The sequence below is a fragment of the Schistosoma haematobium genome, chromosome 3, assembly GCF_000699445.3.
Source record: "Schistosoma haematobium chromosome 3, whole genome shotgun sequence".
Classification (NCBI taxonomy): Eukaryota; Metazoa; Platyhelminthes; class Trematoda; order Strigeidida; family Schistosomatidae; genus Schistosoma; species Schistosoma haematobium.
In genome coordinates this window covers 4,520,771-4,539,136 of record NC_067198.1, presented here as the reverse complement: position 1 = coordinate 4,539,136, position 18,366 = coordinate 4,520,771, and the positions used below count along the sequence as shown (strand labels likewise).

The window sequence follows — 18,366 nt, the reverse complement described above, 5'->3', positions numbered from 1 at the left end:
ATCCCGCACCCCGCGAGATCACTGTGTGTAATCATCGAAAAGTACCTATATAGAAAAAATATTTAATTGTTTTTTTTTCATTTATTTTATCATAGAAGGTGATGATCCAAATTTAGTTGAACTATTTCAAGTTATTGAAGAATCTAACAAATCAACCGGTAAGTTTACTGTAAATTCTTTTGAATAGATAATCATTAAAAGTATCGTTTTACAGATCAATTTATAAGTTTCATGTTATTTTCTCATTTGAAACCTGATCATATTGTTAACAGATGAAAGATAACACTGTTTAATTGAAATCCCTAAAGGATCAATACATTCTTTTGAGCTGATAATGTGAAGTATACTCTAGGGCTATTATATTTCTTGTAATATAGATAGAATTGAAAAGGAAGGCCCAAGACAGAGTGGGTTGGAGAATGTTGGTTGGTGGTGGTCTATGCTCCACTGAGAGTAATAGGCATAAGTAAAAAAATATATGCCCTATAGGGAGCATTTATCGAATGACTAAAGAATTTTATTAAATTTATTTAGACTAAATTTCCACCGATCATACCGGATCATAGTAAACAGCTATGGTTTATACTTATTATTACAATTAACGTCCTCATTGACGAATAAGTTCCTACACCTTCCATTCTTTGTACTTCTCAAACATGTCATCCAATCATATTGATCATTTTAACAAAACGATGTTATCGGTTATTATTACTATCTTAAGATGAATATTAAAGTCAATAATTTGTACAGTGGATAAACTTCACTCTTTTTCTCCGTTTTGAGCATAAACCCGGCAACCAACTAAAATTAAGCGGGAATAATTATTTACATGATCTTAGTCCATGACGGAGGGGGGTAGTGGTTCGTTCTTTGTCGTTTTCTTTGATGGAAATACCATTCCATCATGCTACAAACATTTAAATTGTAGCGCAGTCAATAATGATGAAAGACATCATACTTTCAATTAATTTTATTATAGAAACTATTCTAAAATATCTACAGTTGAGTGGCTATTACTGACTACGATATACTTAGTTGACTTGACAATGTCGAGTTTATTCCTAACTGAATTTCATGTTTATTTTAACTCATTTAGGATAATGATAAGTTTAGTTATGAAATAAGAGTTGAAAGTGTAGATGGTTAATTTTTGTAAGATTAATTATCATTCAGAAATTGATAATTGGTCCTTTCTGATTCTTTTTTAGTGATTACTTCATCAAAGTTATCATTCCTTAGTTTTCTTGATGTGATTATTGAGCCTAAAAATAAAACGTTGAGGATAACCAACTAGCCAACCTTATAAGCTTCCAAATGTCCTGGTACGGCAGTGAATGGGGAGAGTCCACTCTCTCTCTCTCGGAATGCTCGCACATAGCCACGTGTATATAGTCTCTGCTAGGAAGTCCTACTCATTACATTCTCGTGGCACAGGTGTTGTCTTCGAAATTAAGAGGACAAAAAGTGAATATCTGGCACTTTAACCGGGTTGGTGGACATGAAGAGTCGACCTAGGGGAGCTGGAAAACCGTGATTCCAAACCAATGGTGCACATCGGACCAGTAACCTGAGTGAACAAATAGTGTATGAACCGATTGTTGGTCACCGGCACCATGTGACTGTATCTCCTGATTTTGTTCCACTACCTTGTGGACCAGACTTTCAAATCGAACGGCTTGGGTAACCATTTATTGCACGGCCATTTTTGTATTTTTTTTTCGAGTGAAATTTTGTTTCATCCCCATCTTCCAATAATTTTCATTCTGTTTCGTCCAATCAAATAACTAGTTTTGAGTTCGTTATAATTGGTCGTTTATTTCATAAAATCGATATAAAATATGAGGATTTGACGACAGAGCACATTTTCCTACAATTATGGGTGGTAGTAACATGTGGAGCGCGAGCTCCGTCGTTCCTCATGTTGTCACAGGAACCGATAACCTGTTCGTTCTTGAGCACATTGTATCTCATAACGTCTCAATCACTTGACGAGCTCCATAAGAACTTATGAAACAGCTGCGTACTGCCATTATGTGGTGAGGGATTCTCATTTACATAGAGATCGGAAGCCGTATATTAGATTCGTATGTTGGAGAAATGGTCGTGGAACACCTAGCGGTTGTTCACAGCCGAGTAGACGAACGAGGTAATTTGATTTGTGTTATTATAATTTTTCATTAAGGATTACCGTGAACACTCAATGTCCTTCCTTCATATTTTGTAAGTTACCGACTATCAAAATAACGTCAATATGGATACAACGTTAAGCAATGAAGAGGAAGAAATTGTTTCGATTAGCTCAGAGGAGTTCACAGAACGAGACGACGGCAATGACGAAGACGCGTATGACAACAGACTTCATGATATTTGCAATCTTGCGCAACCGCCACATGAAACTGCTGATGGAAGTACCTGGATTTTTTGTCCATGCGAAGCCATGCTTCATTTATTTTGTGCCTACGACCCATCAACACACGTCCATGGAATCCACTGTCCCGTGTACGCAGCTATAATGGAATAATAGCAACACCTTTGTTCATGAAACTCGGAACTGTTAAGAGAACGAGTAAAGGCCCTTTTCAGTGCCACCCACAATTCGATTTAAATTCTTTTGTTTCAATTCCTTATTTCCATAGCAAAGGTCAAGTGATCAAACCATCAAAATTCATTTAAGATTAATAGTCATTATGTGATTAGCGCCTACGTATTCGTAAACGTTTTTAAGCTTTATCAAATATAGGGTTTAAGTAAACGATTTCGTATAGGAAATGTCATCTAATGAACACTCATCTGTCTAAGAATAGTACATGCAAAACTTATTCAGAATGTTTCAATGTTGTGTCATATAGTTAGGATAGGCGAATGTAGTACTACCAGTTCACTAGTACAACGACATCATTTCTATAAGAAAGGTCAACTGAACCAACATTGATGAATTCGAATTAAGCCTTAGTGATTAAGCAATATAATCAATGGAGATTTATAGAAATTTCGTGGATTAGATCATTAAAAGAGAATTTTGGAAAAAAACATAACTGGTTTTAATAGTTGATGATAGTAATAACTGACGTTGAAAGGTGGTCAAATGTTTAATACACAATTAGTAAAGAAATTATTCATCGAAGTATTTCCATTAGTTTTTTACTTAACACATCGTATGTTATTTTAATAAACGTTATATGCGTAGCAACATATCCATAAATCATCATGATAAAATGATGAATAGGGCATGCATAAATCACGCTAACCGTTAACCATCGGTAAATGAAGCAAAATAGTAATAACTTCTCTCAGAAAATAGCAAACAATATTTGTCATTGGGTATTTTTCCAAACAGTAATTCTTAGCAGAAAAGAATGGTGTCATAAATAAATGCAAGATTGTCAATTGTGTTATTTTGCTAATTCAATTAAAAGCGTTACTTGTTTTTAACTGTACATTCTTTGTAGTTGAGCAGTTTAAAATTATGACAAAAAGTACTTGTCTATGTAAGTAGTCATGTGAATCGATTATTGTGCTCGTCAATTGGGCTTAACAAGTTTTGCATGTAATGTCAACAGCATATTTGCAGTTTAAAAATCTCCATATAATATTCTATGTTGTTGAATAGCAAGTTTTGACAAGGATTTGAAATATTAGTTACATTAAGTGTAAAAGTACAAGCCTACGGTCTGAGGAAATAAATGTCAATCTTAATTATACAGGTTAATACGAACAAAGTGATACATTTATACGTTTTATAAAATGTCTATATCATGAGTGAATTGAAGATAGAGCACCATGTTTCAATATAGTGAAATTGATCATTTTGAAGTTTGGTAAATAAATGTAGACTTTTATTTATTACATTGACATTAAACGTGCGTATATCCAAATGTCATTTGATACAACTGACTTTGTTCGTATTAACCTGTATAATTAAGATTGACATTTATTTCCTCAGACCGTAGGCTTGTACTTTTACACTTAATGTAACTAATATTTCAAATCCTTGTCAAAACTTGCTATTCAACAACATAGAATATTATATGGAGATTTTTTAAACTGCAAATATGCTGTTGACATTACATGCAAAACTTGTTAAGCCCAATTGACGAGCACAATAATCGATTCACATGACTACTTACATAGACAAGTACTTTTTGTCATAATTTTAAACTGCTCAACTACAAAGAATGTACAGTTAAAAACAAGTAACGCTTTTAATTGAATTAGCAAAATAACACAATTGACAATCTTGCATTTATTTATGACACCATTCTTTTCTGCTAAGAATTACTGTTTGGAAAAATACCCAATGACAAATATTGTTTGCTATTTTCTGAGAGAAGTTATTACTATTTTGCTTCATTTACCGATGGTTAACGGTTAGCGTGATTTATGCATGCCCTATTCATCATTTTATCATGATGATTTATGGATATGTTGCTACGCATATAACGTTTATTAAAATAACATACGATGTGTTAAGTAAAAAACTAATGGAAATACTTCGATGAATAATTTCTTTACTAATTGTGTATTAAACATTTGACCACCTTTCAACGTCAGTTATTACTATCATCAACTATTAAAACCAGTTATGTTTTTTTCCAAAATTCTCTTTTAATGATCTAATCCACGAAATTTCTATAAATCTCCATTGATTATATTGCTTAATCACTAAGGCTTAATTCGAATTCATCAATGTTGGTTCAGTTGACCTTTCTTATAGAAATGATGTCGTTGTACTAGTGAACTGGTAGTACTACATTCGCCTATCCTAACTATATGACACAACATTGAAACATTCTGAATAAGTTTTGCATGTACTATTCTTAGACAGATGAGTGTTCATTAGATGACATTTCCTATACGAAATCGTTTACTTAAACCCTATATTTGATAAAGCTTAAAAACGTTTACGAATACGTAGGCGCTAATCACATAATGACTATTAATCTTAAATGAATTTTGATGGTTTGATCACTTGACCTTTGCTATGGAAATAAGGAATTGAAACAAAAGAATTTAAATCGAATTGTGGGTGGCACTGAAAAGGGCCTTTACTCGTTCTCTTAACAGTTCCGAGTTTCATGAACAAAGGTGTTGCTATTATTCCATTATAGCTGCGTACACGGGACAGTGGATTCCATGGACGTGTGTTGATGGGTCGTAGGCACAAAATAAATGAAGCATGGCTTCGCATGGACAAAAAATCCAGGTACTTCCATCAGCAGTTTCATGTGGCGGTTGCGCAAGATTGCAAATATCATGAAGTCTGTTGTCATACGCGTCTTCGTCATTGCCGTCGTCTCGTTCTGTGAACTCCTCTGAGCTAATCGAAACAATTTCTTCCTCTTCATTGCTTAACGTTGTATCCATATTGACGTTATTTTGATAGTCGGTAACTTACAAAATATGAAGGAAGGACATTGAGTGTTCACGGTAATCCTTAATGAAAAATTATAATAACACAAATCAAATTACCTCGTTCGTCTACTCGGCTGTGAACAACCGCTAGGTGTTCCACGACCATTTCTCCAACATACGAATCTAATATACGGCTTCCGATCTCTATGTAAATGAGAATCCCTCACCACATAATGGCAGTACGCAGCTGTTTCATAAGTTCTTATGGAGCTCGTCAAGTGATTGAGACGTTATGAGATACAATGTGCTCAAGAACGAACAGGTTATCGGTTCCTGTGACAACATGAGGAACGACGGAGCTCGCGCTCCACATGTTACTACCACCCATAATTGTAGGAAAATGTGCTCTGTCGTCAAATCCTCATATTTTATATCGATTTTATGAAATAAACGACCAATTATAACGAACTCAAAACTAGTTATTTGATTGGACGAAACAGAATGAAAATTATTGGAAGATGGGGATGAAAAAAAATTTCACTCGAAAAAAAAAATACAAAAATGGCCGTGCAATAAATGTGTACCGAAGGCTTGGGGTGTGACCTCCTAAGAAAACCTCCTGCTTCGGTCTGGCCACTCGGGCACTATCATAGCCCACGCACACAAATCTAGTGACTTGTGTGGCGCATATGTATTCAATGCCCCTTTGTACCAATATTTTTATGTTCAAATAATAATAATAATACAACCTTATGAGATATGAACGCTGAGTGATGATCATAGACTTTCTGACATGGTGGGGAAGATTTGGAATTCAGGTGGATGATTTTGATGAAGTTCTGTTCTCTGAGTTCGATAGTTTGGTCGTGAAGCTCTCATCGTTCTTCTGAATGACATCATTAACACAAACTTCACATAGAACTGAAATGCTCAAATTTCTCCATATGTGGTTCACAGCTTATCCTGTACACCTCGATATTGATTGGTTCTTGTTGACCTTAAATTCTGTCATTGTTTACTTCTTTGTTTTGGTTGTGTCACCTATTGGTTTGATTTTTGTTCCTATGTGTGTGCATAATTTTCCTTATTGATAAATTGATGAATTGGATAGATTTCAATGTGCTTGTTGATTGGTGATTGATGTGGGTGCCAAGCTTCTAAAAATTCTCTGATGTTTTTGGAATTTCCTCTATCGAAGATTTCCATATTTTCTAGTCGAATGTGTGTTCGTAGTTGTCCACGTGTATTGACATGAGTGAGTAGATGTCATGGTGTTTGACTGTTAATTGATGTTCATGAAGGTGAAGTTGAAAAGGTCATCCGCTTTGTCCGATGTAGTATGTTTCGCAGTTGACACAATTTATTTCGTAGATGATGTTTGCTTTGTCTTCTTTTATCATTTAATCCTTTGGTTTGCATAGGATTGATCGTAGTGATCTTGTCGGTTTGTGTGCAACACTTATTCCGAAGGTTTTCAGTGGTTTTTTGTGGTTTCTGATGTGCCTTTTATGTATGGTAGGATGATCCTTTTGTTGATTTCTCTACTTCACTTGGATTCTGATGATGCGTGCGGCTGGTATTTTTTGATGAAGTTGATTGGGTAGCCGTTTTTTTGAAAGACGTCCTTCAGGTATTTCTCTTCATTTTTTTTCGTGATGCCAGTGTGCTACAGTGTGTCATCGCTTAAGCGAGGATTAACACTGATTGTACTATGAATAAAACAAAGGACACATTTGAAATCTGATCTATAATCTTTTCGATTACTGCTTATACTTTTACTACATCTATCATTATAGGATTTAAATCGACAATTGTATCTCCATGTTAATATGGTATGACAACTTGAAGTGATGTACATACGTACGTACGAAGTTCTACATTGTTGCTGACTGATCGACTTATACAATGAAGCACATAACAGTTTATCAATAATTCTGCTTCACAGATATCTGTTATGTTACATTTTTATTTGTATTGGTCAATGGTTTGATAACTATTATAAGTGACCTACATTTACTGATCAACTAGAATGAATTAAGGTGATTCCTTTCAATAGATGTGGGTCAAATATGTTAGACTTTCAGAAATCTTTCTAAATGATTAATCACTCATGTCTTTTTATGCTGACATGATTAATAAAATTAATTTTAATGCCAGTTATTTACTAGTAACATGTTAGTCAATAGAAGAGTATTTACTATCTAAGATGCAACTGTCTATGTTTGATGATTTTTCTAAATTACCAACATGATATACCTATAGGCAAAGATGAATATAGTGGTTGGCATTGGAATCCAGGATGTGTGTTTCGTTCACTTTTCGACTCATCAACTGAATGTACTTGCATCTCAGAGTTGATGTTCACTCTGAGACTTGAACCCAGTACCGTTTACTTCAAACACCATCGCGTTATCCACTTATCTTCATCCCATTATATAAGTTAGTGTTTATTAAGACTCAATAGCTAAGTGGATAATCTAATAGCATTTGAAATGAATGGGACTGAATTCAAGTTTCAGAGTGAACATCAACTCTGAGACTTAGGTACATCCAGCTGACGAGTCCCAAATAGAAAGAAAGGCTTGTCCTAGATTCTACTACTATCCATTATATCCATCTCATTGAACATATTATCTCTGTCATATATATATATATATATATTTCAACTTTAATTTTAGATGTTCCAGCACCAAGAATGATAACATTAGAACGTCAATTATTTCAAAGTGTATTAATTAGTTGGAAATCACCAGAATTAAATTCAATGAATGAAAATAAAATTGTATCTGCATATCATATTTATGTTGATGGACAATTTCGTTTAGCTGTTATGGCTAAAGAAAAAACTCGTGCACTCATTGATAATGTGGATGCTGATAAAGTACATAATTATTAATAATAATAATAATAATAATTTAATATTAAAAAATAAAGGGGGGGTATAGATATTATAGTAATTTTAATAGTTGAGATCATGAGGCTAATGAGAAGCAGTAACTAGTGGAGTTCAACTGAGTCTGTTGTGAGATAGTAACTTACTGAAGATAATGGTGGATGTGTCGCTCAATTTTGTGGATTGGTTGATGTCAGATATTAATACCATTGGATGCTAGCCAACTCAGTGGTGTAGAGGTTAAGCATTCAAGCGCGATACTGAAGGCCCTGGGTTCGAATCTCACGAGTAAGATCGTGAATGTGCACTTCTGAGGAATCCCATACTAGGACGAAACAGCTGTCCAGTACTTCCATGTTTTCCTTGGTGGATTAGCTTAAATTGACTCATGATCTCAACTATTAAAATTAATTTAATTTTTCTACATATTGAATGTAGATTTTGTTATACATTGGTATCAGTCGAAGAACTATACAACACATGAAGTACTTGATAGTTGTCCGCTTTCTGATTAAGAATATTGTGTATTTAAACAAATCCGAAAAGTTCTAATAATAATATTTGCTTTTTACTAATTACCTTGAAAAATTTCTAGGTATTGCTTTGATCTCATGTGTCAAAATGATGTTTTACCAGAAGATGGTGGTTTTAGGTAATCAACAGGAAACCCTGAACCCTGGACATCTCAGTTCTACAGGAGGTTAGTCGAAGCCCAATGACTGCGAAGCTAGGTGACATGGGATAGAATCAGTCAGAGAGCATCAATTCCCTCAAGATTACAGGTACACCTTGCTGACAAGTGCTAAATAGCGTGAAACCTATGTCCAGAGTTTCCTGTTGATTACCTCCAACCACCATCTAATCTCATTATAGTACATGGAATATTGAGTCATTTAGACCAGAGGCCATATGGCAACTCCGTCGATAGGATTCGATCTACACTAAGAAGGTCTTGACACATATAACATTGATCACAACTCAGTGATCAATCAATTGTGATGTTTTATAATGAAACTATTTCATATCATTAATTGGTTTGATCAAAGATCTTTCGAATCATCTTCATGAGATCGAACATAGATCATTTTTGTTACTTTATTAATATGACTTTTATTTTTAGAAGATACTTATAAATTTTTACAAATAGTTGGTGGTTACTTATCAATCACTAAGGGATTAATGTTATGTATAGACCATGCGTAATCTAGTATTCTAGTCTTTCTATTACGTCATCTTTGTTATTCATATTGACATTTCCTCATGGAATTACTACTTTAACATACAAATCTATACTTGTTCACTCTACTCAACTGTCAAAGCCTGAAACAAGGTAGAAGAATAATACTTGTATTGTTACGTTGATAGTGATAGCTGTAATTCAGTACTGATATAAGTAAGCTTTATATCAATTGACAGCTATCAATGATATGTATTTATCATCATTTATTAATCAATAAATGTATCACCAGTAATTTGTTCGGTTTGCGAATAGGCTACTTAAAGTTTATCTGTTTACAAAGTAGTAGTAGTAGTAGTAGTAGTAGTAGTAGTAGTAGTAGTAGTAGTAGTAGTAGTAGTAGTAACAATGTAAATTGTGGTATAGATATGTATTAGCTCAAACTTTATCAACAAAACAATCAAATAGTTGAAAAACCAATCGTGTTAAAACATTGATATCATTGATAGAGTAAGGCGTTCTTACACAATGGTGAAATTTCTAGCTTTGGTTCCCTGGAATAAGGTCATGGTTGCACACTTTGTAAAAGTTCGACACTAGGATGAAACAAGTGTTCATTGCTTTGGAGTTTCCAAAGACTATCTGACTTACATCAGTTCGTAATTTTAACATGATTCAACAATCTGTATACCCTCGTAGTGATATTTTAATTCTGTTGATCACTCCGAAAGCTATTGATTACGTTGTTTTGTTAAGTTGTGAGTGCTCCCTACTAAAAAGTATCATATTAGAATGAAACAGCTTTCTAGTTCACTCTAAATTCCAGTAATATCCCAACTGGGATCAATCCATAATGTCTACAACTTAAAAATCAATAGTTTCTTCGACATCACATATGCTTATTGCTAACTAATCGAAACAAACACGAAACTAAGATTAAGACTTCCAATAAATCACCTCTAATAGTTTAACAAAACTACATATCATTCGATCTTTACAGCTAAAAAGTTGAAAAACTAAACTTTGTGAGATTAGATGGTGGTTGGAGGTAGTCGACAAGGAACCTTGGACCTGGATTTCGTGCTACCTGGCACTCATCATCATGGTGTACCTGTAATCTGGTGCTCCCCGGCGGATTCGACCCCGTGTCACCCAGCTTCACAGTCAGAGACGTTACCACTGAGCCATACGGGGCGCGACCAACCTCCTGTAGGACTGAGATGTTATCACAACTGATTAATCACTGGGTGGTGATCAATGTCATGTGTGTCAAATCCTTATTAGTGCAGATCGAATCCTTCCTATTCCTATTCACTCTTTATGATGTTATGTTTAACATTCAAAAATATCTGTTTACTTATTTTTCTTATTTATTCTAGCCTCATCGAATTTCAATTCGATCTATTTCTTCACATGGTCAATCTAAAGATGCACAATGTACATTAGTTGTAGGTCGTGGTATGACTGCTACACCAGCTCGATTAAAAGCTACACAAATTGGTACTAAATCAGCTAAATTAAGTTGGATACCAGGAAATAGTAATTATTATCATCGAGTTTACTTAAATGAAACTTCATTACATGTATGCAAACCTGGTGTATATAAACTGCACTTAACTGGTAAATCCTTGTTTAACAATTAAAATAAACTTCTTACTGATTAGTACTAGTCAATATGGTATGATTGTAATCTTTAAGGAATTGATATACTATTCGAGTTTATAACTTACATCTCAATCATATGTGTTAACACTAGGTATTCAATCTGTGACTGACCTTTAGTAATAATAAGATGATTATGGTAATAAATGAGTTTAACTATAGGTATTGGTGACCTACTTTTAAGTATTTTGAGAATAATTAATCCCCTCAAGGTTGTGAAAATTTGTTAGTGATGTGTGAGAATCGTCGATAAATCATATAACAGGTGATACATTTCAAAATTTTAAACATAAGGAAACATTTATAGTTTCTATGACTGTAAGAAACAATTGAGGGAATGCATGAAATAAAATGGACAGGTTGGATACAACTAGATGATTTGCCAACTCTCCCCCTTTCTCTTTATTCTGGTGGTTGGCTGGATTATGAAGACCTCCATGTCTCAGTAGTAGCACGGAGTACAATGGACAGCATGGATACAACTAGACGAGTTGGACTTTGCTGATGAACTAGCTCTTCTATCCCATACACATCAACAAATACTGGTCAAGATAATTAGTGTAGCAACAACCTCTTCATCAGTAGGCCTCAACATACACAAGGAAAAAAGCAAGACCCTCAAATACAACACGGAAAACACCGACCCAATCACACTTGATGCAGAAACTATTGAAGAGTTGGAATCTTTCAAGTACCTGGTCAGCATCATCGATGAACAAGGAGGATCTGATGCAGACGTCAAGGAGAGGAGTGACAAAGCAAGGACAGCATTCATACAAGTGAACATATGAAATTCCAATTAACTCTCAACCAACATCAAATTTACAATCTTGAATATGAACATCTAGACAGTTCTACTGTACGGAGCTGAAACATGGAGAACCACTACAACCATCATCATCAATGTACAAGTATTTCTAAACAGTTGTTAAAGCCAAAAACACAACATCCGTTGGCCGTATACCATCAGCAAAATCTGATTATAAGAGAGAACAAACCAGCTTCGAGCTGAAGAGGAAATAAGGAAAAGACGTCGGAAGTGGATAAGAAATGCATTACGGAAATCCTCAAACTGTGTCATGAGGCAACCGCTAACTTGGAATTCTGAAGGAATACGGAAAAGAGAAAAACCAAAGAATATATTGCACCAAGAATTGGAAGCAGACATGAAAAGGATGAATAGCAACTGGAAGGGATTGACCAGTACAGAGTGGGATGGAGAATGCTAGTGGGCGGCCTATGATCCTGAATGACATGTAACATGCGTAAGTTTGTAAGAATCAAGCGATTCATATTCCATATAGCTCTTTTTAAATAAGAATTCACAATTACAGATGTACAGTGTAAAGGATTGTAATTGTCAACATCATTCATGTTTACTTCTATAGAATTTCTTAACCTGATAATTCAAACATTATATTTAATCTAATCTTATTTATCTCAGGTCATCAATACAAGGTGATAGAAGTTTATGAATTTTACTTTTTCTTCAATAAACTTTTTAAATGACCAAAAATAAAAAAGACACAATGAATGAAATGAATTGATCTTTCAACACGAAATCTTCATATTAACTGTTCTGTCCTACTATGGGACTCCTCAGAAGTGTATATCCATGATCCGGCACCAAAGGGACTCGAACCCAAGATCATCCGTCTTGTATGCGAACTTCAAACCTCTAAACTATTGAGTCAACATCCGATGGTGTTCACGTTTAACTTCAATCGATCCATGATCTTGAGCAACTCTTTATCTATTGTTTAAAGTAGATAACTGTCTCCATCCGACATAGATTGGACTACACTGGTGATGGCTTCTCACTAGAACTCCAGGAAATCCAAGTTGGTCATTAGTAAGCATATGATGATTATTATCAGAGTGGGAATTTGTGCAGATTGTAGAAATTTTAATAGTTCAAGTCCTGAATTGATCTAAGCTCGACTATCATTGGAAACCATAAAGCTATAGACATCCGTTCTGTCCGCAACTTCTCAGCAATACATATCTACGATCTTGCATATAGGACTGAAACCTAGGACTATCAATCTTGTGTACAAATTCTCAACCTCTAAACTCCTGAATCAGCATCTAACGGTGTTATCATTTCATCGTTTCTTTTCTGAAGTTAATTCAACCGATTAATAATAACAGGAAGAAAAAGAAACATTCAACCAATTGTCATCGCTTCATTTAAATGAATGATACAAAAGAGTTGATCTGAATTAAGAAAGACATTTGTTTCTGATCGGTCAAATAAGATCAAAATTTTAATCAATATCTATGATTTACATAATTTCATTTGATCGACGCATGAATAAATGTGTTATAGGTCATTGTGATATATCAACAGTATTGTAATGAATCGAGGGAAATAAAACATAATATCTGAGATATTTCAGAAGATTTGTAGCTCAGGTAGATGATTTTGATGAAGTTTTATTCTCTGAGCTGGATGGTTTAGTCGTGGAGCATTCATCATTCTTCTGAACTATATCATCAGCACAAACTTCAGGTAGAAGTGAAAGCTACAAATCTTCTCTACCATCTCAAATAGAATGATCAAATAACAAATACTATTCTTGTCACTGTTCGATATAAACTAATTGTATATAATGTGGTTTACTTCCTTGAAAACCATTTCTGACTGACATCAGCTTCAATGCCAAGACGCTATTTGGCTAAATGGACGAGTGAATTCCGCGCCAAAATTCAAGACCTGTTATTGTAAATCTGATGGCTTCATCCATAAATTATAGTCTCGCCAGACATTCTTCAACATTTTTAGATTGTAATACTGGTATTTATCAATGCCATTAATGATTGTCGGTCATTAATTCTATTTTTTATTTATTTGTCTTCAATTAGATTTACCACCAGATACTTTGCATCAAGTATGTGTTCAGGCTTTGCCATCGCCAATGAGTGTACAAGAATCAGCTCAGCAATCTCCACCTTGGATTAATACTGCCTGGAGTGGTGTACATACACAGAAACTAGCTGCTTTTATCGAATTTCGTACATTACCTATAGGTACGTTCATAAAAATCTTGTTATTTTCGTTTAAATTCTATTCAGTATATCAGCTATTGTATCGAATGTCTGTCCGAGTGAATCACAATTTGGCAGAAGTCGAATATGTAAATCACATGATTTCGATCTGTTAATCCAAATATAACGAATTCATTATTAGACTTTAATAACTTTTGTTCGATTACTGGTGGTCAAAATATAAGGCCATTCTTTACTATGGGGTGTTAAACTGGGGACGTAACAGTTCTCAAGTTCTATCTGGTTTTTAATAGGTTTTCTGGATAAGATCAGTCGGTGAAGTAATCTTCCTAGAGAAATATTTTATCCAGTCACTTTTAGGGAAATCTTATTTGTCACCAAGCAATAGTACCTATTTACTTAAGCCTGGCATCCCTCATGAGGCACAGGCCGCTAACAAGGAATCTTCAGTTATATCCTCAACTCTCATTTCTAGTTGTTACCAAATGGTATTCATCCTCTTCATATCTTTATCCGATTCTTGGGGTCATATGTTATGTCATCTGCTTGTTTTTATTTTGCCTTGGTGATCTCAAATTAAGGATTGGTATGTGATGCAGTCTAATGTTTTCTTCTTAGTATGTCGTATCCGCTTTCAGCATCTTTTACTACTTTCCTCTTAAACTGTTTATTGGTTTGTTCTTTTCTACAGCGATTAACTACTGATAGCCTCTGGTCAAAATCTCACATAAGCAGCCGTTTACAAATTCGTATGCTTTCTTGATGATGGTTATAGTAGGTCCCCAAGTTTCAGATCCATGCAGTAAAATTATTTAGACATTTGTGTTGAAGATTCTGACTTCGGTTTTGAGATACACTTGCTTCGAATCCCAGATATTTTTCATTTGTGGGAATGTTGTCCATGCTCTGGTAATTCGTGCCCTGGTATCTCTAAAGGACCCTCCTTGTTTATTTATGATGCTGTTCAGGTATGCAAGAGTTTTTACCACTTTCAGAGCTTAGTCATCAAGTGTGCCTTAGTGGGTACTCATTATGTTGTAATTCAAGATCTTGCACTTCCCCTTGTAGATGATGGGGGTTACTGCTGTATAAATCGTTGTTATAATGACTGTCTTTGTCTGGATTTATTGCTGTGTATGCAATACAACTTTAAGGCAACTTCAAAGTCCAAATCATCCAACTTTATCTTCGTTATTCACCGTATTCTGTGGCTCTACTGCGTAGTAAAAGGTCTTCATTATCCAGCCAACAGCTGTCAGGAAGGATGTAGGCTACAGAAGGCACCCTCGTCTTCATTTGAAATTCATCTATGCTCCAAATCCCAACTCACAACTTTTCAGTTTAATACGTCGTTGGAGTTCCATAGATTGTGATGATCTTTTCAGATACATCACAATGTTGAGGAATATTCCGTAAAGTTCTTTCATCCAGGCTGTAGAATGCTCTCTCATAATCAAGAAATTTTATGTATACAGAGATGAGTTCTATGTAACTAATTGTTTAACAATGAAACATAGTGTCGCAGTTTGTCAATATGTAATCGGTCCTTAGGAAAATAAGCCTGTTAATCTCGAGTTCAGCATCTAATGAATCTTTCTTTTGGTTCAGAAACACTGTTAAAAACTTTGCGTATCAGTAACAGCAATGTTATCTGTCTGTAATTTACACCTTTACTTATTATTAAGCATTCTCTTTTTCAAGGTCTTCTTATCAAATCTTTCTGCAGCAAACATGAAGCATCATGGTGTCTACCTCTATATCTAACTTTAGTACTTCGGCTGGTATGTTGTCTAATCCTTCCACTTATTCACTTTTGGTTTGTCTGATGGCGTTGGCAAATTTTACGATTGTTGGTGCAGCACTATCTACAGGAAAGTCTGTGTGTGCTGTCTTGATGTTCAGAGGGTTCAGTGAGGCTGGTCTATTTAGAAGCTCCTAAAATTGCTCTACCTACATGATCTGTCTCTCCGGAGCCCCAGACATTGGTTTGTTTTGCGTGTTTTTGACTAGTTACCCGTTTGTTTACTTCTCAATATTCGGCTTTGTTAGGTCCCGATAAGCATTATGGATGGTAACCTTTGGAATCCATTTATAGAAAAATACTATGCGTAAATTTTTGTCGTATAATTGTTAAATAACTAAGCTATTCATATTTCTCTTATTATAAGCTTTATTTTGACCCATAGACTATTATTATACGATTTACCGTTCATGAGTTATGACCTGTCTATCAATCACTACCTCCTACATTCACAGCCACATTTGACTAATTCTTGTACAAATGTTGTTTGCTATTTTATGGTACGGTGTGGTCTGTCTGATTGGTATATAAACCCAGTATGTTTGAAATACATGGTTGATATTGCAGAGGCTGAGATTGGTGTTCTGGACTTAACAGGCAGGGCTAGGAGAGAAACAGGACCGATGAAGGCTCTAGAGTGCTCGTACTTGTTTTATGCGTGATTGGTCCAATTGATAAATCACTGCTCTCTAATTGGCGGTATCATTACATTATACATTATCAGGGCATTAAGGCCACAAGTTATAACAGGCTTGTGCTTTGATTTCATCCGCTTTTGATTTATGTTTTCCTGTTAACCCTTTCTTGAAAATTGCCCAGGTTGTTTATAGGGACCCGTTTTCTATATTAGTGCTTCTTGAGGCCCAGCACGTCCTGCCATATTATTACTTCCATAATACCTTTCTAGTTGTTCCCTATAGTGGTTTCATTTTTTTTCTAGTAGAACATGTCAGTTTTTGAATTTGTTGCTGATATCTAGCTTGAATTCGTTAAGTTTGTTAGCATCTAGAAAGAAGACTCTATTAAACTTTTCAGTGATACTTATTGAGCTGTATAATCATTTTTGTTTCAGCTTGGCTACCACCAGATAGTTATCTGAAGCTATGTCAGCTCCTCTCTTGTTCTTATGTCTTCCACTGACGCATTAAATGTTTTATTGACCTATATGTAATCAATCTGGTTCATAACACCGTAAACTGTTGAGACCCATGTAGCTTCATTTATGCATTTCGGGGTTAAAATCCTATCCCCTATAACCAATTCGTTGACTTCCTATACACCTTCCAGTCACTTATCACTCTCGTTTCATTCTTTTATTCTATGTCGCCTGATGATATCTGTTACTTCTATACTTATGTGGCACATAATTTTTATGGCCTCCAATTCAATGTTTGACAAGCACCTTTGTTCACAGATAAATACAAAACTCAATGTTTGAATTTGGTAAAATTCTAATTATAAAGAATATAACTATGAATCATACAAGACATCTAAATGAATAACACCAAGCTAATTGTAGAAAGAGTTATGCATTGAAAAAAGGTAAAACGTTCAATGTCTGAAAGTTACATCCAGCTGACGAGTCCCTAATAGGACAAAACGCGCATCCTGTAGTACACTACTAGCCATTAGTCATCTTTGCTTATATAGTGTTATTGTTATATTAACTGTATACATGGGAGATTTTCATAAATAAGAACAGATATACGTACGAATCCATAAACGAAAGGACTTTACAATATCTTCATACTTGATGTTGTTCATCTCATCAAGATAGTCAAGTTTTGTTCTGCTCGTTTTCATAGGATGGACTGAAGTCCGTCGTAAAGCTGATTTTTACCATCTTCTCTGATATGGCTGACAGATACATAGTACTAGATATCATTCATTGTAATTAGAAAATAGGTGTCCATAACGCTTAATTAATGCTCCTTAGAATCTGTGGCTATGTTGGTTACACTTCATTTGATTAGCTGCTAACAGCTAAATGAAAAAGCCATAGCATTTGTGATATATAGTTGGATTTTTTTCTAAAGCAGATGGCTAACAGAACTCAGTGGCCAAGTGGATAACGCGATGGCGTTTGAAGCGAACGGTACTGGGTTTGAGTCCCAAAGTGAATATCAACTCTGAGATACAGGTACATTCAGCTGACGAGTCCCAGAATAGGACGAGATGCCTGTCATGAATTCCACCGCTATCCACTATCCATTTTTGCTTATAAATGTTAAAATAATACTTTAAAGCAAAAGATTACTGAATAACAACCAATATCACGTTATCTTATCATAACGTTTATTGAATTCCGTCTATACAATTTACAAGTAGGTAGGTCCTGGGTTCAAGTCTCGCGAGGTGGGGTCGTGGATGCACGCTGCTGAGGAGTCCCACAACAGGAAAAAAAGGCCGTCCAGTGCTTACAGGTTTCCCATGGTGGTCTAGCTTCAACTGACTCATGATTTTAACCACTGA

At 35.0% G+C, this 18,366-nt stretch overlaps 1 protein-coding gene across 1 annotated transcript in view; it reads left to right on the top strand.

Annotated features, from left to right (window-relative positions):
- The window catches only part of BZRAP1 (RIMS binding protein), a 130,404-nt gene that overhangs the window by 48,765 nt on the left and 63,273 nt on the right, over positions 1-18,366 (top strand). The window contains exons 6-9 of the mRNA XM_051212828.1: positions 96-158; positions 8,031-8,233; positions 10,802-11,042; positions 13,950-14,114. Coding sequence (XP_051068746.1) covers positions 96-158; positions 8,031-8,233; positions 10,802-11,042; positions 13,950-14,114 — 672 coding nt within the window. The remainder of the gene's footprint in view (positions 1-95; positions 159-8,030; positions 8,234-10,801; positions 11,043-13,949; positions 14,115-18,366) is intronic.